Source organism: Penicillium manginii (genome assembly GCF_028828005.1).
Source record: "Penicillium manginii strain IBT 31320 chromosome Unknown utg000009l:1.0-3297300.0:1.0-3298630.0, whole genome shotgun sequence".
Lineage (NCBI taxonomy): Eukaryota > Fungi > Ascomycota > Eurotiomycetes > Eurotiales > Aspergillaceae > Penicillium > Penicillium manginii.
This window is the reverse complement of record NW_026643110.1, coordinates 403,347-424,350: the sequence shown is the minus strand read 5'-3', so window position 1 is coordinate 424,350 and position 21,004 is coordinate 403,347. Positions and strand designations below refer to the sequence as shown.

General features: G+C 47.6%; 8 protein-coding genes across 8 annotated transcripts; 3 read left to right on the top strand and 5 right to left on the bottom strand.

Annotated features, from left to right (window-relative positions):
* Window positions 1–1,768: 1,768 nt before the first annotated feature.
* N7533_011924 (uncharacterized protein) lies at window positions 1,769–2,046 on the top strand (the record flags this gene model as incomplete). The annotated part of the gene is made up of 2 exons (XM_057108574.1): window positions 1,769–1,860; window positions 1,905–2,046. The coding sequence occupies 2 exons, from the start codon at window positions 1,769–1,771 to the stop codon at window positions 2,044–2,046; spliced, it is 234 nt and encodes a 77-aa protein (XP_056953675.1).
* A 517-nt stretch (window positions 2,047–2,563) lies between these two features.
* N7533_011923 (sialidase family protein) lies at window positions 2,564–3,815 on the bottom strand (the record flags this gene model as incomplete). The annotated part of the gene is made up of 2 exons (XM_057108573.1): window positions 2,564–3,207; window positions 3,245–3,815. 2 exons carry the CDS (start codon window positions 3,813–3,815, stop codon window positions 2,564–2,566), a joined length of 1,215 nt encoding a protein of 404 aa, XP_056953674.1.
* A 1,334-nt stretch (window positions 3,816–5,149) lies between these two features.
* On the top strand, window positions 5,150–7,987 carry N7533_011922 (uncharacterized protein; the record flags this gene model as incomplete). Its single annotated transcript, XM_057108572.1, has 3 exons — window positions 5,150–5,424; window positions 5,484–5,597; window positions 5,656–7,987. The coding sequence occupies 3 exons, from the start codon at window positions 5,150–5,152 to the stop codon at window positions 7,985–7,987; spliced, it is 2,721 nt and encodes a 906-aa protein (XP_056953673.1).
* A 376-nt stretch (window positions 7,988–8,363) lies between these two features.
* Window positions 8,364–9,978, bottom strand: N7533_011921 (putative xylosidase/arabinosidase; the record flags this gene model as incomplete). Its single annotated transcript, XM_057108571.1, has 2 exons — window positions 8,364–9,754; window positions 9,822–9,978. The coding sequence occupies 2 exons, from the start codon at window positions 9,976–9,978 to the stop codon at window positions 8,364–8,366; spliced, it is 1,548 nt and encodes a 515-aa protein (XP_056953672.1).
* Window positions 9,979–11,493: 1,515 nt separating this feature from the next.
* On the top strand, window positions 11,494–13,220 carry N7533_011920 (putative hexose transporter; the record flags this gene model as incomplete). Its single annotated transcript, XM_057108570.1, has 3 exons — window positions 11,494–12,096; window positions 12,164–12,792; window positions 12,857–13,220. 3 exons carry the CDS (start codon window positions 11,494–11,496, stop codon window positions 13,218–13,220), a joined length of 1,596 nt encoding a protein of 531 aa, XP_056953671.1.
* Window positions 13,221–14,639: 1,419 nt separating this feature from the next.
* On the bottom strand, window positions 14,640–16,115 carry N7533_011919 (Adenosine kinase; the record flags this gene model as incomplete). Its single annotated transcript, XM_057108569.1, has 8 exons — window positions 14,640–14,676; window positions 14,729–14,842; window positions 14,919–15,109; window positions 15,182–15,319; window positions 15,383–15,724; window positions 15,799–15,952; window positions 16,008–16,023; window positions 16,079–16,115. The coding sequence occupies 8 exons, from the start codon at window positions 16,113–16,115 to the stop codon at window positions 14,640–14,642; spliced, it is 1,029 nt and encodes a 342-aa protein (XP_056953670.1).
* Window positions 16,116–18,534: 2,419 nt separating this feature from the next.
* Window positions 18,535–19,332, bottom strand: N7533_011918 (uncharacterized protein; the record flags this gene model as incomplete). The annotated part of the gene is made up of 1 exon (XM_057108568.1): window positions 18,535–19,332. The coding sequence occupies one exon, from the start codon at window positions 19,330–19,332 to the stop codon at window positions 18,535–18,537; it is 798 nt and encodes a 265-aa protein (XP_056953669.1).
* A 1,081-nt stretch (window positions 19,333–20,413) lies between these two features.
* N7533_011917 (uncharacterized protein) lies at window positions 20,414–21,004 on the bottom strand (the record flags this gene model as incomplete). Its single annotated transcript, XM_057108567.1, has 1 exon — window positions 20,414–21,004. The coding sequence occupies one exon, from the start codon at window positions 21,002–21,004 to the stop codon at window positions 20,414–20,416; it is 591 nt and encodes a 196-aa protein (XP_056953668.1).

The following is a 21,004-nucleotide window of genomic DNA, read 5'->3' as shown; positions in this document are numbered from 1 at the left end:
TGGGAGCCTGTCTTCCCTTCCGTCTCGCCTGGAGACTATGACACCAGCTGCGATCGTGCAAACTCGCTGAACACATTCCAGTACTATATGAAGGTGATTGTTGGAAGTCGACATTTCAAAAGCTGGTGTGTTGGAAATGCCTGCCGCAGGCAAGATTCTTCATGACCGGCCTGTCCTCCTATACAACGCTCTCCTTTAATCGCAGCATCGAGTCACCGGGTTTCGCGAGCTTCACTGTGGACGTAAGTGCTATCCAGAAACACTTCACCCTTTCTAGGGCACACAGGGCACACAGAGCCGATTACTACGAATCAGAAAGTTTTGGCCAGCCAGCATGAAGCAGATCTAAACTAGAATCTATCTCGACGAAGTGCCACACGGAAAGGCTTCACGGCTGCGAGATCTTGAACCGATATCTCTGCACTGTCAAGATCAAATCAGACCGCGAATAACCCGGCTATGGGCGATAGGGCTGCGAGGGTCTCGTACGGTCTTGGATAAGGACTTCGAAATGATAATCGTTGGCCTTTACCATGCGCGAACGGGAGGACGACACGCCTATCTTATGGCTCATTCTGGCCTATCTTCTACAGACCGCATGGATGAATAAAATAGGCTCTTTACTTTGATTTGAGCGCTGAAGGTCATACTCAGCGAGACCGAACTGGCGCGCGCCTATCTTCTGCAGGACGTCATACATGCGGATCACAATCTGCATACCGGGTTCGATAAACGCTGAATATAATATTCGGTGATACAGCGAATGTATCTGGGGCATTTTCAGTGGCTGGAAAAGGCTACAAGGTCTAGCTAGCTCTGCCCTATACAGTGGTACAGTATGGATGGTAATATTTACTCGTCTTGCAGTATTTCCCATCACAGACGGCTTTTCATATTCCAAACAATTCCTATGCCGTCAAGCGTGAAGTTGAATACAGGTGTGATGCCAGTTGTGAACAACATCAACTTTACAATATCCAGCCAACTTGAATCAGCACCATATTTCCTTGCACTCAACCGGGAAAGCCATCAAGTAATTATGGATGCCGTCAATATCTCTCACCAGGTTCACCATAGAACAAACACTTAGCTAGCTACAATAAGGTTATGAATCCATCACCATCCCCGTAATCGAATATATCTTATTACAATATCATTGACGACAATATTCCATTCCCGAACTATTAGTATCGATCGTTTTCCCAATCACCACCTGGGCACTTACCAACAAGCCGATCTGGAAAACGCAGTTCCCGAAGTATAGAAAATGGAAGGCAAGACAAACAACAACACCAAAATTCTTCAAGTTCTTTTTCTTCCTCCATTCTTGTCATACTATTTCTACCTTCTCGCCTAATCATCATGATGACTCCTCTTGGTGGTCCACCACAGGCTCTAAATCTCTTGCTGCAAGAAATGGACGAGATTCTTTTTTTGCGAATGCAATCAGAATTTTGACGGGTACTGAACTGGACTTTTTCCCCTAAGCGTGGCTCCCTTTAGCGAACCACCACATACTTTAAACATCTTGCTGCAAGAAATAAACGAGATTGTTTCGGACGAATATCACCGGAGAATTCACGATACTCCTTCTTCTGTCCTTGCCCACCTTCCTCACCTGAGTTTTCGTCTTCGCTCGGTCCATGAGAATCCCACTGGCAATAAAGAGGGAGTGGCGGGCATTCGATCAATACATGTCCACCCACACTTTGATCCTTTTCAAACCCCCTCCCTGGGACCCCAGCTCTTTCCTGTGGCTAGAGCCGTAATGAACCAGGTTGGAATGGCCCAAGCCCAGGAAGAGCAACGAACTGAGGAGCGTCGACGGCATTCGCAAGCCGCACTGATGCATGACCACCGGTGCTACGATCAGGATCCCGAAGAGTTGCATCGCCGATTTCCAGCCAAATAGACCATCGAGCGCAGTACTGGATCCCCGATTACGAGGAGCAGATTCCGTTGGCCGCGCTATTTGCTGACGGCCATGCTCAGTCTGGAGATGCCAGTCTCAATCTAGACACACCAAGTCTCCGACCCGAAAATTGAGGTTTTATCCGAGCCGATATGGGTATGCATTCTGGAGTAATTGAAATTCTCCACGGGAGGGAAGGAAACGCTCAGTAAGCCAGTAGTAGCGTTAACATGTAGCTAATTACACGGCCAGTTATATTTTGAATCGGAGGCTTCTTTCAGAGGTTTTTGGCGGTGGGACGCGTGGTTGGTTCACGTCTAGTCAGGGGAAGGGGCTTTCAGACCATGTCATGGTACCTTCCGTGTGGTATTTGGCGTTTCGGTACTAATTGACAGCACATCCTCAAACAAGGCCCGCATATCCAATTTTTGGCTAACAGAACTCCAATTAAGAAGAAAGGGACTGCTTCAATTGTTGCGCATGCTTTGTTATATTTTTAGAGAAAAGGGATTACGGGCAGTGAAATCTGCTTAGTGCTAGGATATCTCTTGGAACTTTGATTCTTACTATCTCAAGTTTCCATCCCTCCTTATGCTATTCAAGGCTCAGTCACTCTCGGCCAGCTTGATCATTCTGACCAGCAAAGTTTCTCTATCTCCCGGGTGGCTTCTTCAAGGTATCTTCTACGCTCACAACGCTGAGATAAAGCGGTAGATTTACCGTTGCATCAAATACGCCTGCACCTAGGATCATCAAATGATCGGGGTACTTCTCAAAGACATGTAAACTCCGGCTGTATGCCGGTGCCTGAGGTGTGTCATGCAATTCCCACTGATCAGGCTGGCCACCGGCTTGATTGGTGAAAACACCACTGTGATCAGCGTCGCTAACGACGATAGTTCCATTATCACCGCCGGATGGCGACCAAACCACATAAGGAGATGCGTTGGGCTGGACTCCATCAACCATGATGGGGATACCATAGGCAAAGCGGAAATCAAAAGGACTGTTAGCTATTCGGTAGTAAACCGGATAGCCCACCCCAGACCAGCTGTCTCCTCCTGGGAACTCGTGCACCAATATCCACTTCTCCAGAGGAGGGATATAGGAGATGATGGTCATTCCAGGACGAGCTGTATAGTTGAGATAGGCCACATCATCTATCACGGGTCCCCAGGATTTCAAGTCCGCCGATTCCTGGTGAGCAAGCTTCTGACCGTGCAGGGGGTCACGCTGATCGGAGTAGAACACGCCGATAGTGTGGTTGAAAAATCTAGAATTCCCGCGTTCAGTGCCTGGAACAAAGATTAGTATGGGCGGAGCACAACTCACTCGATAAATGGCTCCCAAATGCATGGATTTCCATTGGTAGTATCCGGCCCACTGCCTCTCGCCACGTTACTGAGAACTTCCAGGTATGACCCTTATCTTTACTAGCATAGATATCAATGTTCGTGCTCCTGCTTCCCCAGCTGTTTCCACTGGCCAAAACTGTGCCTACAGGAAAATCGCCAACAGCAAATGGTAACTCTGCCAGCGCAGGCTGGGCTGACATTCCCAATCCATTCACCTGGTCAGTCAAGTTGGAGATCCAGGACCAGGTAGCACCACCATCTGCACTTTGGAATACGGGGAAGTATGGAGTTTTATCGCCCGCAAACGAAGCTGTCGCAAGGAGATTTCCATCCGATAGTTCGACTTGCCGGGGATATAGAACAGAGTTCTTGGAGTCAGGTTGGTAGATGACATTCTCTGCAAAAGTGGACCACGGCCGTGGTGGCGGTGTTGGTGGGTTTTTTGGAGGAGGGGGAGGTGGTGGTGGTGGTGGTGGCTTCAACGGAGGCCTGACCGATTCCACACAACTGAGGCCGGCCAGACAGAGGAGCAAAAGCTTGGTGAGCATATTTCTAATTCGGGTATATCAGTGAGAAAGCTCCTAGACTGCAGCTATCCCAATTGGGCTCTTTCCTCTTGGGCTTCAAGCATCTCGTCCAAATCTTCGCCGTAGTATTTATATTGTTTTGATATGTGCGCCGGGACTCCAGGTTCCCTTTCAATTGAAATCAGGGAAACGTCCGTGTTGAGAAATTTCAACGTCATTGAAGCCCTGATCCTTCGCTGCACAAACTTTTAGCCGTTAGTTCTAAGACAAGCATTGTAACATTGAGATTCAGGCTAAAGGTGAGCATGCATAACTTATGATCGCAATGGACGATCTTTCCATTTAGGTTTACTTCTATTAGCCTAATGGAATCGATTGACTTTTCATGATTCAGTATTCTCCATAGTTTAGGCGGGGCACAAGCAGGGGTATAGTGTCGTCGGCACTTCTAGATGCCGCTCATTGCTTACTGCTTACCTGTAAAGATCACTTGCTAGCCCGAGCTTTTCAATTTATCACCAAATTCAGACAAGATTTGGACGGTATTCTAGAAGCTTTCAGACAATCTCCGCCACCTTGAATCATGTCTCGGTTTGAAAGAACGGAGAATAACTACCTTGAAAATACCCGCAGACGCGCCGGTTCCTAAGGGTCCAATTGCCGCCAGGGTTGTCAGATTTTGCGGGGAAGCTTTTCCAGGGTCTTCTTCGGCAAATAGCCATGTCAACCACTGCCTGTAGTGCATGTTATTCTAGGCGCTCACTTTTTTCTTTCCCTGCTTCTCCGCCGTGGGTGTCTTGAACAGGTTGCCATCCTTCCTTAGCGATGTTCCCCGCTTTCCAATTCGAGTTGAAATTCGAAATACGAGTTGTTACTAAGTTCTGCAATGATACAATAATCTAGAAGCTCCTATTAAGCACTTTATCATTTATTCTTCGACAATTGGAATCTGTACGGGTGTGTTATTCGCTGGCATTGGTGTTATGTCAACGTATAGTCCCGGGCCTGTCACCGGAGTATGTGGGGAAGACAACCGATGGCCCGTTCTCAGTGAATTGTTACCTACCCCTCGTTCCACACCGGAGATCTTCAAGACAAACCAAGAAGAAACATCGCGGGCATCGAGTCGGAGTATATCCGACTAATTATGAGATCCGTAATTTAGCCTAGGGATCGATGACGAAATTCTTTAAGCAGGAATTTCGATATGCAGCAGCACATATTTAAGTATCCAGAAATCACTTAGACTTGTTCGTCATAGCCCTGGAGAGTGAGTTATTATCCTATAGATTTTTCCTGGGTAAAGACTACGAGTCTCCTGTTTCTTTGGGCGCAGAAATCGGAAGGGAATCATCATGGCACCATCTCAGTCCTTTCGCGCTGGTGCAACAGTACTGCTATCTCTCATAGCAGTACACACCGGCGTCCACGCAGCATCTGTCTGCAATGGTGACAATTCAGCATCGAAAGCAGCCTACGATGCCTCAAAAAGCTACGTTGGGTGTTACTTAGATCCCAAAGTGAGCATTTTGACGGCAGCGAAACTTAGCACCATTGGTATGACGCCTCAGTACTGTGCCAACTGGTGCGGTCAACGAGGTTTTGCTTATGGTGGCATCGAGTTTGGAACGTAAGCGAACAGTCTTTTAATCGATAGAACCGTTGATTCGCAAGCTGAACCCTAAATAGGCAATGTTTCTGTGGGAGTGAGCCCGATTTCAGCCTCGCGACCAAGACAGATGACAGCAGCTGCAACTCGAAATGCGCAACTGAAACATCCAGCTCATGTGGAGGAGGCTATGTGTAAGTCGAATGCAAAACTTAAAAGAGAAAAAGGTGCTAACATCGTAACTGTATTTAGTATGTCTTTGTATAAGATCTCGAATCCACAAGGGGGCGGAGTGAACACTAAATTTGTGCCAGCGTGCCAAACACAGCCCCTCTGCAGTCACCCTATCTGTGATACTTCGTTGAGCATTGCAGAGAGAGTCGATTCGCTTGTCAAATCCCTGACCCTGGAGGAAAAGATCCTCAATCTTGTAGATGCTTCAGCCGGATCTGCCCGCCTCGGCTTGCCTTCCTACGAGTGGTGGAGTGAGGCAACGCATGGTGTTGGCTCTGCACCGGGTGTGCAATTCACTTCCAAACCAGCCAATTTCAGCTATGCCACAAGCTTCCCTGCACCGATCCTGACAGCGGCTTCCTTCGATGACGCTTTGATTCGGAGAATCGCTGAAGTAATTGGCAAAGAAGGGCGAGCATTTGGCAACAATGGATTTTCGGGATTCGATTTCTGGGCCCCTAATATCAATGGTTTCAGGGATCCTCGATGGGGAAGAGGGCAAGAGACGCCCGGCGAGGATACTTTTGTCGCACAGAATTATATTCGCAATTTTGTTCCGGGACTTCAGGGTGATGACCCGAAGAACAAGCAGGTCATTGCAACATGCAAGCATTACGCGGTCTACGACTTGGAGACGGGCAGATATGGTAATAACTACAACCCTACCCAGCAAGATCTGAGTGATTATTTCCTGGCTCCGTTCAAGACTTGTGTGCGTGACACGGATGTAGGAAGCATTATGTGTTCGTACAATTCGGTTTCCGGCATTCCAGCCTGTGCGAATGAATACCTTCTTGATGAGGTACTCAGAAAGCACTGGAATTTCAATGCAGACTATCACTACGTGGTGTCTGACTGCGGCGCAGTCACAGATATCTGGCAATACCACAACTTTACCGACACCGAAGAAGCAGCAGCCTCCGTTGCTCTTAATGCCGGTGTTGATTTGGAATGTGGTTCCTCATACCTAAAGCTTAACGAATCTCTCGCAGCAAACCAGACCTCAGTCGAAGTCATGGACCAGTCCTTGGCAAGACTATATTCCGCATTGTTTACGGTCGGCTTCTTCGATGGCGGAAAGTATGACCATCTCGATTTCTCGGACGTATCTACCCCTGCGGCAGAGGCGCTCGCGTATGAGGCTGCAGTCGAAGGTATGGTACTTCTCAAAAATGACGACCTTCTTCCTTTGGACTCTCCGCATAAATTTAAGAGTGTCGCCGTGATTGGACCATTCGCAAACGCGACGACTCAAATGCAAGGCGATTACTCTGGTGATGCACCATACTTGATCAGCCCATTGGAAGCATTTGAGAGCGACCTGAGGTGGAAAGTGAATTATGCCATGGGTACGGCAATCAATAATCAGAATACTACTGGATTTGAAGCAGCGCTAGCAGCCGCAAAGAAGTCTGATTTGATTGTTTATCTTGGTGGCATCGACAACTCCCTCGAGTCCGAAACACTTGATCGGACTTCACTCTCTTGGCCTGGAAACCAACTCGATCTCATCAAGAGCTTGTCCAAGATCTCGAAGCCAATGGTAGTTGTCCAATTCGGAGGCGGCCAGGTTGATGACAGCGCCATTTTGAAGAACAAAGATATCCAGGCTCTGGTTTGGGCGGGATATCCCAGTCAAAGCGGAGGCACTGCTCTTATTGATGTCCTTGTGGGCAAACGATCACCTGCTGGCAGACTACCAGTCACGCAGTATCCCGCCAGCTATGCCGACCAGGTGAATATCTTCGACATCAACCTTCGCCCTAAAGATTCATATCCCGGACGAACATACAAATGGTACACCGGAAAACCGGTGATCCCATTCGGCTACGGTCTTCACTACACAAAATTCAAGTTTGACTGGGAAGAGGCTTTAAACTGGGAATACAACATTCAGGACCTTGTTGCCTCATGCCAAAGAAATTTTGGCGGTTCGATCAATGACAACACACCCTTTACCACTGTCAAGGCACGAGTCAAAAACGTCGGCCATGAAACTTCTGACTACGTTAGCTTGCTGTTCCTTTCCAGCAAGGATGCAGGCCCGGCTCCACGACCAAACAAGTCCCTCTCGTCATACGTGCGTCTCCACAGCATTGCTCACGGAAGCGATCAAGTGGCAGACTTGCCTCTCACTCTCGGCTCACTGGCACGAGCTGATGAGAATGGAAGTCTCGTTATTTTCCCAGGGCATTACAAGATTGCATTAGACAACTCCGAGGACTTGACTTTCGAGTTTACATTGAAGGGTAGCCCAGCGGTTATTGAGACGCTCCCTAGGCCTGATGCACAGTATAACTTTACTGTGCCCGTTCATATTCAGCCAGCGTCCACTGAAGCACATAGTTAGGTTTTGTGAAATGTGCTCTTCTTGGCCCGGGGCTTTAATGCCTGAAATTTTCAAAGTTCAAATCATGAAGTAGACATGCCTACTTAAGAGTTGGTGCCTTTAGGCCCTAATACATAATACAAGTTTTTTGTTTCTTCTATTGAAAAATTCACACCTGTAGATGGACTGTGACCAGCAGGCTTTAACAGGAATGATAGTTAAAATGGTTCAATTCGATTGAGTAACTAGCGCCTCTCTAGTTAATCGGATGGTCCAGACTACCTGAAGCCTACCTTAATACTGAAAAGTGCTTGGGTCGTCCTCAATAGTCTAACTAGACCATCGTGGCGCCAAGGTGTGAGAAAAAAAAAGGTGTCGATTCTATCGATTCTAACAGTTACTCGACACTTAGACCCTCAAAATGAACTTGCACACCCTTCGTCTGCCCAACAGCGTAGACGCCAATAACGGGGCCAGTAAAATCAGGATCAGTCATGTCCAAAGTATCAACCGTTCCAAGGCACGTCCAGTCATTTCCAACGTGAGGTTGGAATGAATAAAGCAGAGAATATTGCTTCTCTGTGTACTCTATCCGGAAAAGCAGCGAGCGAGGGACTTCCTCGAGAGTAGCTTTCTCAGTTCGAACAATCTTCTGGCCAGTATTTACCAGTTCAAGAACCACCGCTTGCTGAGAAGGGTCGTAGTATATTCTTAAAAAGCGATGCTCTTCTTTGTAACAGGCGAGACCAGCCTGGATCTTTGCAGAGCTCCAAGAATCCTCGATTCCTTCGAGGACTGCAGAGCTGCTGCCGCATAATTTCCGTTGCCGCTTGCCAATGAAGGTCGGGCTGTCTGTCGGGTTAGACAAATCGACCGATGATGCAGTCAATGTCAGGGATGAATGGTTATTCTCGATCCGATAATTGCTCATGATAGCATCTCGAATGTAGAGATAGTCCAACCCAGCTTCAGCCGTGAGGTGCGAGCTCGAACGGGTTGCTGAAAGGTTGCGGGGGCTCAGTTTCACTTGATCAAAGACTGGCCAGTCGCCCTCCCAGTCGACCCGGGTCAAAAAGGTCTCGCGGCCCATGGGGCATCTCCCTTGGTCCTCTAGACGGCCTCCAATGCAGGTTCCCCACCATTGGCCCTCCTTGTCCTGGAAGAGTTCACAGTGGCCGGTATACTGGACATACTCTTGAGTACCACGCGCCGTGAGGACGGGGTTGCTTGGACACGAGTCATACGGGCCAAAGACATTCTGAGAGCGTGCCATCGTCACCATATGCCCGCCATGGGTACCACCCTCCGCAATGAGCAAGTAATACCAGCCCTTGACCTTATACAAGTGCGGCCCCTCGGGGTAAATGTCACCAGTACCGTTCCAGATGATCATCTCCTCGGTCAATTTTGCGCCGGTCTTGAGGTCGATTTCGAAGAGGTTGATCGTGGTGCCTGGGCCTATTCCACCGGACCCTTGCAGGTAGACTTTTCCATCATCATCGAACAGAAGACTCGGGTCGATTCCCTCGAAATTGAAGTAGACCGGGTCGCTCCATGTGCCTGACCAGATATCATCGGTGGAAACTATAAAATTCTCCGTCGCGTCCCTGTTCTTCCCCTCTGCACGGATGATATTGGTACAGACGACATGGAATTTGCCCTGGTGATGACGGATCGTGGGCGCGTATAAGCCTCCACTCCCGACCAAGAACTTGCCATCATCCACCGGGTAAAGGTTTGCCTGCGACTTTGCGAGGCTAAGCTGGGATTGGCGGTGGATTGCATTTCCTGTGCGCTCGCATGTTAGCGGAAGCCCTAATTGTCTCTCCCATCTACTAAACGACGGGGGACTTACCGATCTGCTTCCATGATACCAGATCTTGAGAGGCGTAGATAGGTAGACCGGGGAAAGCGTGGAAACTGGAATTTACGAGATAAAACCAGTCGCCCACCAAGACCACGGATGGATCGGGCGCGAAGCCTGAGATGATAGGGTTGACTGTATCCGACATGGTTAGCTCACACAATGCAGAGATTGAAGGTTAGAGGAATAATATATGTTCTTTCACTTCACCCCACCTTGGGTAAAACACTTAAATATGCCGATTGAGATACTCCGCTTGCTAAATATTAGCCAGGACTAGCTAGCGCCTTCTGTTCCACACTCCCACAGGTGTCATATTCGCAGATATTCTACAGCACGCATTAACCCCATTAGCCCACATGCTAAGTAGTCGCGTAGCACTGATTCGCCATGTTTGACCAAATCTTGCTCGATCGTGTATGAGAGGGGTACAGTTGAAATTTAGGCAAGTTCTGGGAGATAGTCCCGCAGGAGCTAGCCAATACACGACGAGACCTGACCACTATCCGAGTTGGGCTGCACTGTAGAGTCATGATTTGATAAGGAAAGATAAGCCAGGAGGGGACTTTGGCTTCCAACTGTATCTTTTACAGGTCAGTACATGGCTTTGTTAGCTGCATGCAACTGGATGAGGGGGTAAATTAGGCTGTTGATAGGCCACCAAGCAGGGATGCCAAGCAGGCTGTATAGGCTAAATTGGAGCTCAAGGTCCAAAAGAGGCTCTCCCCCACAATTGCTCCGAAAGGAATAGTACATACAGTAGTCAAATGAATCACACGGATAGCTCCTCTTGGCAATTACTGGGCGAGCAATCGGTTAGGCTGTTGATTATCAACGGGTTTGCGGATAGAGAATCCGCTTAAAAAGAGGGGATTTGCATTTCCGTGTCGATCAAAGCTTTAATGAATATTAACTACATGCTATGCCTGACGACTACTAGATCGACATGTTTGTAACTTATACGCGCTTCCCGGCAAGCTTAACTAGTAAAGTGGCTGAGATTAACATCAAAGCAAGTAAACGCTCTCTCAAGCTCGGCTAATGCTGAACCCTCCACTTGCCGGCGGGATCACTGTAAGTTTCGACCTCCAGTTAAACCCAGTTAAACCCAGTGAAACCAACGTTAAGTTAATCATCCTCTTACCAAATAAGGTCTAGCTGGACTAGGCAGCCCCTCTCGGGCCCCCGCAAGTGTCTACCGCTAACCCTAAGTCTCCCAAGTCTCCCACCCCCAGTCCCCCACAGCCCGCGCGGTCTGGAGTATGCACCACCGAGCTATGAAGGATCATGAACCCAAGAGATAGCGCGTCAAGGATACGAGCATACCAAGAAAATGCCAATCTTTTCGGTAAAATGCAGAACAGGCAAATATAACCCTTAGTCAGCTCAAGCTATTCACTAACACTAAATGAGGTGGCAACATGTCGTGACAAGCCCGGTTGGGGGACAATACAGCCGGGAATCGATCAAGCCACCATCTGTACGGAGGACAAGGGTTGTCAAGCTCATGGCTGTCTCTAGATTCATAAGGAGGGGCCTTTTTCCTGATTAAAAGCTCCTTTTCATCCCTGACTGCAGTGAGAAGTGGACTCATTAACTTGTTCCACCTCTTTTGCCTTTCTCGTCTTCACCTACATCCAGTCTAGCGCACGCTACAGCAATCATGGCGTTACGGTTCCGGCCCCCGAAGCCGAGCCAGAAGATCCTACCGGTTAAGCCGACAAAGGGACACTTCTTGTTCGCGCACCAGGAGTTCAAACGCGTACCATGGTGGAAGAGGAAGAATATGCGGACCCTGTACATCTACATCGTCATCCTGATCATGACCAACACTGCGAACGGTTTCGACGGTTCCATGATGAACGGTCTTCAAACTCTTTCTTACTGGCAGGAATACTTCGGGCACCCTCACGGCTCGCTTCTGGGTCTCTTTAATGCCTCCATGAGTCTTGGTTCTCTGCTCGGTCTGTTCGTTGTGCCTTACATGATTGATGCCTGGGGCCGTAGGCTGGGTTGTTTCGTTGGATGTCTTATTATGTTACTTGCTGTTGGTTTGCAGTCTGGCGCTACTGGCTTTGGCATGTTCATTGCTGCTCGTCTGCTTATTGGATTTGGTGATTGTCTTGTTCTTGGTAGTGCTCCGCTTTTGATTGCAGAGATTGCGCATCCTCAAGATCGTGCCGTTCTTGTCACGCTTAGTGGTGCTTCTTATCACTCTGGTGCGTTCATTGCTAGCTGGGTGACATTGGGTACATTGAAGATTCAGGTATGTATCATCGCCAAACAGCTATCCTGGATACACTTGTTCTCAACTGACATTCTTTCTTCCATAGAGCGACTGGTCGTGGCGTCTGCCCAGCCTGTTGCAGGCTATTTGCACCATTGTCATCGTTTGTGGTATCTGGCTCATGCCAGAAAGCCCCCGTTGGCTAATGAGCAAGGGAAGACACGATGAAGCCATGCGAATTCTCGTCAAGTACCATGGTGAGGGAGACCAGGATGACGCATTTGTGCACCTGGAGTATGCCGAGATCAAGGCCGCCATCGATCTGGACAAGGAGATCGACCAAACTCGCTGGGTTGACTTCTTGAAGACCAAGGGCAACCGCAAGCGAATTGGTCTAATCACCGCTCTGGGCCTCTTCAGTCAATGGAGTGGCAATGGTCTGATCTCTTACTATCTCAAGCAAGTCATGGACAGTGTTGGTATCACCAAGGCCTCTACGCAGCTTGGAATCAACGCTGGTATCAAGTCCGAGGCCTTGATCACCAACTTCACCCTGGCCTTTTTCATCGATAGGTTGGGACGACGACCGGTCTACATGGTTTCGACGGTTGGCACGTTCGTGGTCTTCAATGCATGGACTATCGTCTCAGCTCGGTACGCGATCGCGGCTAATCAGGCGTTGGGATACATTTTCGTCGTCCTGACCGTTCTCTACGGAGTATTCTACGATATAAAGTAAGTACTCATCCATCTACCAAAGTCTTATACCAACAGCCACTGACATAAGGTTTCCTCTCAGATCCGGTCTGATGGCAACCTACACCACCGAAATTCTCCCCTACGGTCTCCGTGCCAAGGGTTTCACCTGGCTGAACTTCTGCGTCACTGCGGCCCTCTTCTTCAACCAGTACATCAACGCGATTGCTCTCGACGCCATTGGCTGGAAGTATTACATTGTCTACTGCGTCTTCCTTGGAGCGGAGGTCTTTGTTATTTACACCTTCTTGATCGAAACCCGGTATACTCCCATGGAGGAAATTGCCAAGTACTTCGATGGCGATGACGCGGTTGATATTGGTGAGATTGCTGTTGCGGATATGAAGGAGCAAGCCAGGGAGTCGGAGGGCAAGGCGGCTACTGTTCATGTTGAAGTGAAGGAGTAAGCTGATACACGGGGCATCTTGGAGATTTGTTTGGGAGGCTTTGTGGATGCTTTAATGATTTTTTGATATAACGTTGGTTGGCTACGCCTAGAGCTCTTACTAGGAATTATTCCCGGGAACCTATCAGACTACACATTATTTTGTGCGCGTTTTGTAAGCTATCTTCACTAATTAGCTACCAATAATAATTTATTAGGTTCCTAGGAGCCATCTGAGTTGATCAAAATTGATGACCTGGTTTCATCATAATAAACAAGCTGAAAGACCACAATTGGCGAGCAAAGTTGACTCGCATACTTGGCCTAAATTCTAAACCATAAGCCATACACTAGTGATTGTATTGAGTAATAGGAGCGTGTTCAACCCAGGCGCGAATATCGGAGCTTTGTTATCTGGAATAAAGAGGAACTGGATTTTTCAGAGTAGAAAATGTGGGTTGGAGTATGAATATACTTGGTAGGTTCATGGCTCAGAGAGGCTGATAGGGGTGTTGAGGATTTGATGATACCCCAGGGGGGATGGGGAGGCCTTCTCAACATAGATCCTCGGACGCCAAGGATATAAGCTAGCAGAGATACCAGCCATCTGATGCTCCTAGGAGCTAGACACGAACGAGCTTCTGAATCGTAGCGGGGTTGAATGTCTCCACTATAAGTGTAGGAGAGCGCTATAAAAGTTGCATTTCCTCTGTTTTCCCTTCTTCAGGCCACTCAATTTCGAATTCCCCGTTCTAAATATCCAAGACTAGTCGTCCTCGGTCCCTCCATTTCGCTCGGCTCTAGTCACATTACAATGTCTTCCCCACGGCTATTCTGCCAATTCAATTGGATGGGCCTGCTCTGCTACGCGGCTTTTTTGGTGAGTTAGGTCATATTTTGACCGTAATGAAGAATAAATGTGCCATATTGGCTCTTGAGCCCATAATACAGGCACGGGCTACCATATACACACCATCGCATGTCCTCGCATTCCTCTGACACCGTTTTTTGACCACCGACGCATCTTATCAATCCGATGACGTATGTTTTTTCCGAGCTTGAAAATGTAACTTTGCATGACGCGACAGGTTTAGGAGATTTTGGGTCATAATATTGCAGACCCATCGACGGAAAAGCCGTCGCGGGGAATATTCTCGGATCGGCCAAAGTTTCTTTCTCTGCAACCCATCTGGAGCCAAAATCCATTATATATAAATGTGAGTAGGTTTCATATGAATTGCACACCTTACTCCGATGTCAATAGTCTTCCCTGGAATCTAGAATCAGCTTATATCAATGGGTTTCTAGCACTATCAGAAGACAATTGTGAAGAAAACATGAGAGATAGTTGTTGAAACCCGCAGTACGCTTCACTGTCAATGGATAATTTCTGCCTTGTTAAACTGGACAGTTAACAGCCGAGGAATTTGTATGAAATATTTTATGCCGTTGTGTACGACTGATTTGGAAGCGGATAGCTATAATTTTCAGTAAGGACAAAGGTAGGCACTGCTAGATCTTTTGACTTACTTCGGGCCCGTTTGTTTTATCCCTTGGTGTGCTAGCCAATGTCCCATGTCGACAGAGGTTTCTAGCGATTCTTGTCCTATAATACCGGCCAGAAGTCCTCCTGCAAAAGCATCACTGGATAGATAGTAATTATATTAGCCTTGTGATCTTTCAAATGTGGTTACCCGTTCAAAAACCTAGGGCTACTCACCCAGCACCGGTCGTGTCAATGATTTCCTCGGCAGAAATCTTGCGAACAGGGATCTCCTTATATCCTGGAGCTCCAGATACCGCAATGACCGTGGGAGAAGAACCTTGAGTAATTAATACAACCCGGGGTCTTTGAACGTTTGCTTTTGGTAGGTTGGCAATATGCTCGGCGATCGCAGGAATAGACTCGGACTTTCTTCACGTTAGTTCTGTGAAAAAAGACCTCATTTTTAGACAATCTTTCAATAGACGGCTACTTATTACCTTTACTCCATGTGATTGTGCCCATGCCAGGGCTTCACTCTCGTTACCCACAATGTAATCCCAGAATGGCTCGGTCTTGTCAAGCGCATCTTTGAATGCAGCTGGAATGAAGGGAGCAGATAGCGACATAACGAAAATCTAGTGAAACTACCAGTCAACACGTTGGCACGGGCTAAGAAAAGACGGAAAAGCGAGCGATACTTTGTTTTTAGCAGCGGCTTCTTTCGCCAGGGCCAAAGCCGCCTCGGGACAGACGGTTAGATGGTATCCACCGACAAAATAGATCTGCGCCGACTGGACAATCTTCCATATATCGGGCCGCTGCAGATGTTCTAATTTGTAATGATTAGCGGCACCTAGCTCGGTGCAGAGGCTTCTGTTTTTGTCTGTGATAATAACGCCGCATCGACCTGTTGAATGTGTCCCATCGACGAGGTATTCCGTGCGAACCCCTGCTTTTTGGCACGACTCTCGCAAGGTTTCAGCATAACTATCATTACCGACGCATCCGATATAGACGACACTGTCGGGTGGAAGCATATACTAGGGAAACTTTCAGTCACTTCCAAGGAGGTAAAGAAAAAGATGGCGAAGAAGCTAAGAAATTGTCGTCATACTTGTGACCCTCTTGCTGTGTTCTGAGCACCACCACCTGCGGTCGTTTCCGCCGACCAGTTATCAATCAGGTCATCAAAGAGACCCTTGTGGAACTCTGCGGCGAGAATGGCATCGTTGGCTTTTAGCCCATACTTATCAAGAAGCTCCAGAGTCCTTTTATGTCGTTAGAAGAATAATTAGACCAGATTCGCGTCGGCAGCAGTCATACCCGAAGGCCTGAATATCTAATGAAGGTGTCATTACAGCCGAAAATTATAAACTGAAACTAATATGTCTTACCAAGTAAAGGATTTTCCAAACACAGAATTTTTGGCATCGTGTCTCTGTCAAGTAGTGAAAAGTGAAGAACAGGGTAGTGAAAAAGAGGGGAAGTGACATTCTGGGGGTAGCGTAGTATTCCTCCTTTTCATGCCCCTCACCACCCCTGTAAGTATTGAAACGCCACCTTGAAGGATTTCTTGATGTTTATCTCTGGTGACTTGGCATTTAAGCCGCCTAAGAGTATATTGCTGAAAGTTTTACTCAATTTTGAATTTCTCGGTGTTTGAAATGTGTATCATGCTCTTCCAAGATTTTTTACATTAGGAGATGGCCTCTATAGATTAAATTATTTTGACGTTGATGCAAATTGGTCACACAGCGGATCATCGTTTAACTACACATATTCAATTACTGCACATTAGTTTGCAAAGCACAGTGTGGAACAGGAACACCCAGGCCTTATTAATATTCTAGCTTGCGTTCTTTACGTAGATATCGGACTCAATTTGCTGAACTAAATTCTAGTGGTCTCTTTTATTAACGATGATCACAGATTTTTTGAAGGGATACGTGCCCTCGGCGACATACTCTTCAAACAGGGATCCTGAACCATGCCATATCCAGATTAGCCCGGTGTGATACCAAACAAGGAAAGATCCGGAAGAACGTTTACTTACCCGCCCATGATACATAGCCTTTCTCATGTAAGCAAGCAAAATTGAGTGAATGCTGCGGACAAATAGCAATCTGGTGTATTAGCTGGTATTTTTTCATCCTTCTCTAGCAAGCTGTGTTTCAAAAAAGCTCTTGAGTTAAATAAGGTCTACTCACAACACTATGATTGCAGGAGTAATAGCCAAAAGCTCACTTGAACTGGTCGAAGTAGCTGAAGCATTTTGGTATCTCAGAAATCTACTTTTAGCACGTACGAAAGCACGCCGGCCAAAAGGCAAGCGAAGACTGGCCCCGTGGGCCAAACGGGGATTCGATCCCCACCAAGTCTTGTAAAGCAGAAGTCATGGGTGGAATTTCTATTTCAAATCAAACTTAGTTGACATTGAACAAAACGTGGAAAGCCACGGGAATAACCTTGAACTCAGGCATATAAATACCAAGCCGAACTCCGAAAGGATCATGAGTAGCGTGGTGTCGTATGTTTAGCAGTTTCCTGTAACTTACAAAGGACTAGGTCACCCGCGTTATGTAAAATACGGATTCCATTCTAGGAAGCAGAGTATCGATGGAATTACCTTAATCGGATTAGCGTGTTTGAAAATAGAATTCGGGAATTAATTTCAAAGAGTGTAGAGGTAAATCTGATTTGAATATCACTGTACCTGGCATAGCAGTAGTAAGATCAATGCGGACTGTTAGGATCTTTTCGAGCCAAGACATTACTGTCGTCGCTGTCTTGAAGACATGGATGACATGAGGCAGCGCAAGTAAGATCTTTGGGGCAGACTAGGTTCATTCAACGTGTCATGATCTGAATGTTGTCTTCCATGCGTTGCTCAGATTCGTTATACTTGCGTTTCACGAAAAAGTGTAGTGGCCTAATTCAATATTTTCGTCCTAAGAATGTCCGTAGTTTAAATTTTGACATTTCTGGCCTTAGGGATATTGGAGCAGGAAGTATTTCTGGCCCCTCGGGCTTTTGCTCTAGTGTCGTTAGTCTTTGTTCGCACTGCTAGCTTAAATCAAATCACATCAGATAAGATGGCATCTGGGATCGCGTATAGGTCAAATTTCATAAAGTGCCAGCGTCACAACAACGGATGCGTAGCTGTAAGAGCTCGACGAAACCTTCTCTCATATACGATTCAATCGAAAACTACTTCAGGAAAAGGGTTGTGCTTTCAAATTCTTTCATTCTATCCTCGTCAAAATAGACTAAGAAACGAATTGAGCTAGTGAATGCTAATCATTGAGGGTGGTATCAGGGCACGCGGGTAAGATCCGAAAAGCATTGCCCGAAGGCATCGCCCGACATCTACACCAGTGAGGTCTGAAAGCCATTGCCCGAAGGCATCGCCCGACATCTACACCAGTGAGGTCTGAAAGCCATTGCCCGAAGGCATCGCCCGACATCTACACCAGTGAGGTCTGAAAGCCATTGCCCGAAGGCATTGCCCGACATCCACTCCAGTGAGGTCTGAAAGCCGCTGCCCGATTTCAGCGTCTGACACATCGCCCATGACAGCATTCGACACACATAAACACACACAGACTGGTGGGGTCCCGAAGTCCACTCTCCATCTGGTCTGGCCCGGTCTCACCCCCATCCTAGAACAAAAAGAAGATTAAATAAATAAGAAGAAAACGCCACATCAACTGCGAGTGGGCCACATCTTCTCCAGATCAGCGAAACCCTGTGCCGACAAGGCAATATACAGGAGTCCATCCACATGCTGCTTTTCAACATAGACATTAGGCTTCCCCACAGTCTGCTTTGGCCATTCATTCTGATGCTTCTCCTAAGAGACCCGCTTCTGGAAATGTTTCGAGACACCTCTTTTTTGCTGGCAGATATACCGAATAGCCCGAACGTAGAGGGCGGTCGAGAATTCCAGATCATCGTCATAGACAATGCCAGATCTAGTATCGGATTCCACCTCGTCAAGAACTCCTGCATCATAGATAAGAATTTTATCCCCTCGACGTATCTGGCAAGCCTGATCAGTGTCCACCTGGAAGAACCTTCGACCTCGGGAAACCTCCTCGCCGGGATGGTCCTCGAAAACGAAGAACTCGCACATGTGTGTGTGGCCTTCGAGCAGGTAGTAAAGAGAAGCCTCGTGAGTGGTTAGCCCATCGAAGACATTCATCACAGCAATCAGTCTTGCATCGACTGAATCCTGCTTCGCAAAGAGCTCAGCGAACTTGGCTTCCACATATGGGACGAAGGCACGGTCCGAGCTTTGCACGAAGGTCAGGTACTCCACATCACATTGGATTTCGGCATAAGCTTTCTCATACTCTCGGCTAGTGAGCAGCAGCGATTCTCTGAGCCTCTCGTGAATGGCGTCGGTTCCAGCCAGATCTGAACTCGTTGCCCGGGCCACAAAAAGGATCGTATCCTGCGAATCAGCAACAAAGTAGGTCTCTTCGACAATGTTCTCTTCGGGAAACTCACCGTCGACCTGGTTTGTACTCCCATCCGAGTCGTTCGCCGTGGCGTCTACCAACAGCACCAGGTCTTCCGCGTGCTCAGAAGCCTCAGCTTGGCTATAGCCAGTGGCGGGGCCGTTAACACCGGGAAGAAATTCACTCATTGTCACAATAACAGGGATTCAGTTATCACGAAATAGAGATCGAACTGGGTTCTTGAAGAAATGGGACGACTGGTTGAGAAGAGGAAGGTGCCGGGTACGCCATCGCTTTCTCTACACTATGGCGACACGTGACCCACCAAAAGCACAAGGTATAGAGCCAAATGGTTATTCACTGTTGTTATGGTGCTGGTACCCACCCTGATAGCATCTACTTAGGCATCGATACCTAAGCAGGTCCTGAGTTTGTCCTTTCTCTTCTTCTACTTCTCCATGCACTTCCAATGGTGTCGGGGGTTGCATATGAGGTAGACAGTGCCATCGGTGCTGGGAGTGATGATCGAGTTGCCCTGAGCATGGTTTTTTTTTATTGCTTCAGAAGAACGTGTATATGAGAGCCGAGTTGTTAGGTAGATATAGGCAGCCACACGTGTACTACTGGCACGCTCCCTTAAAAGTCAATGTTCGATGTATCTTTTACACTAGGATCAATGCGAACGCCTGCTTTAGTCACAATTTGAAATATTTCAACTTCACCCATTTTCCCTTAACAAAATAACTGCTGTCCGTATCCCTTTTTATTCCTCTACGACTTTCAATTCCAAGTTCAATTATTGGGCTAGAATCGTAACTCAGTATACGGGAGAAGTGAGAGTGTGATGGAGAACAAACAGATCGGATATCATCAGGTATTCAAAAAACACACAGAGAAAATATTAGTATAAGACATTCCAAAGATTGACCTTGGAAACTTTTGAAAGAAAATACAATATCATCATTCTCATCCTCATCCTCCTTCTTATTTCCGGTATCCAAACCAGGTTTCGACGGATGAAGGGGGCAGGGAACCAACCAGCAGTAATCCGGCAAGAAAAAAGGATTGCCTTCTCTTCTTATGGTCAAGACCTGTGCCGACAAGGAAAGAGACTGGAGTTCTTCCGCATGTTGCCTGTCAATATAGGCATTAGACTTCCCCACGGTGTGCGCTGGAGTATCGAGCTCATGCTTCTCTTTATTTTCATAGCGAAGCTGCCCTGAAGGTCTCGGCAGATGCATATATCTTCCTGCGATTGATGCAACCTGGCTATCGACAAACAAGTTCTTTCCGATAAATCGGGTCGCCTCGATGAGTCGCGTCGGTGGGTAGCCCGTTCGCAATCAATGCTGCTTCATCTGTGATGAGACGTTGCGGGCTATGGACCAGGATGAAATTGGCAATAACACCGCTATAATCGAGACGGCCACTATCAGAGGTTCGAGATGGTGGTGCTTCGACCTTGCGCCTTCGAGCACGCTTTGGCTTCTCCGTTTCGACGTAACCCAGGCGTTTCTTGCAGCTCTTCTTCTCGTGACTGTCCCGGCTGTACAGGTGTTTGAATACCTTCCCGCAGCCCAGTCGACACTCGGCAGTGTAGTCCTTGGCGTGGTGGATGCGAGCGATCTGAAGAGTACTCGTCGGGAACTTTTGATCGCAGTCCTCCTTGCCACACCGTCCTCCACAGGGCCATTTAGCCAAGTTTCGGCGCGATGGCTTGACGTCCCGCCGAAGGGTACTTTTGCACAGACTCCGGTAATGCTTCGAGAGACCCATCTTATCATGAGAGATATACGGAGTAGTCCGAATGTAGTAGAGAGCTGTCGAAAACTCCAGCTCCTCATCACGAGCAATGCCCAT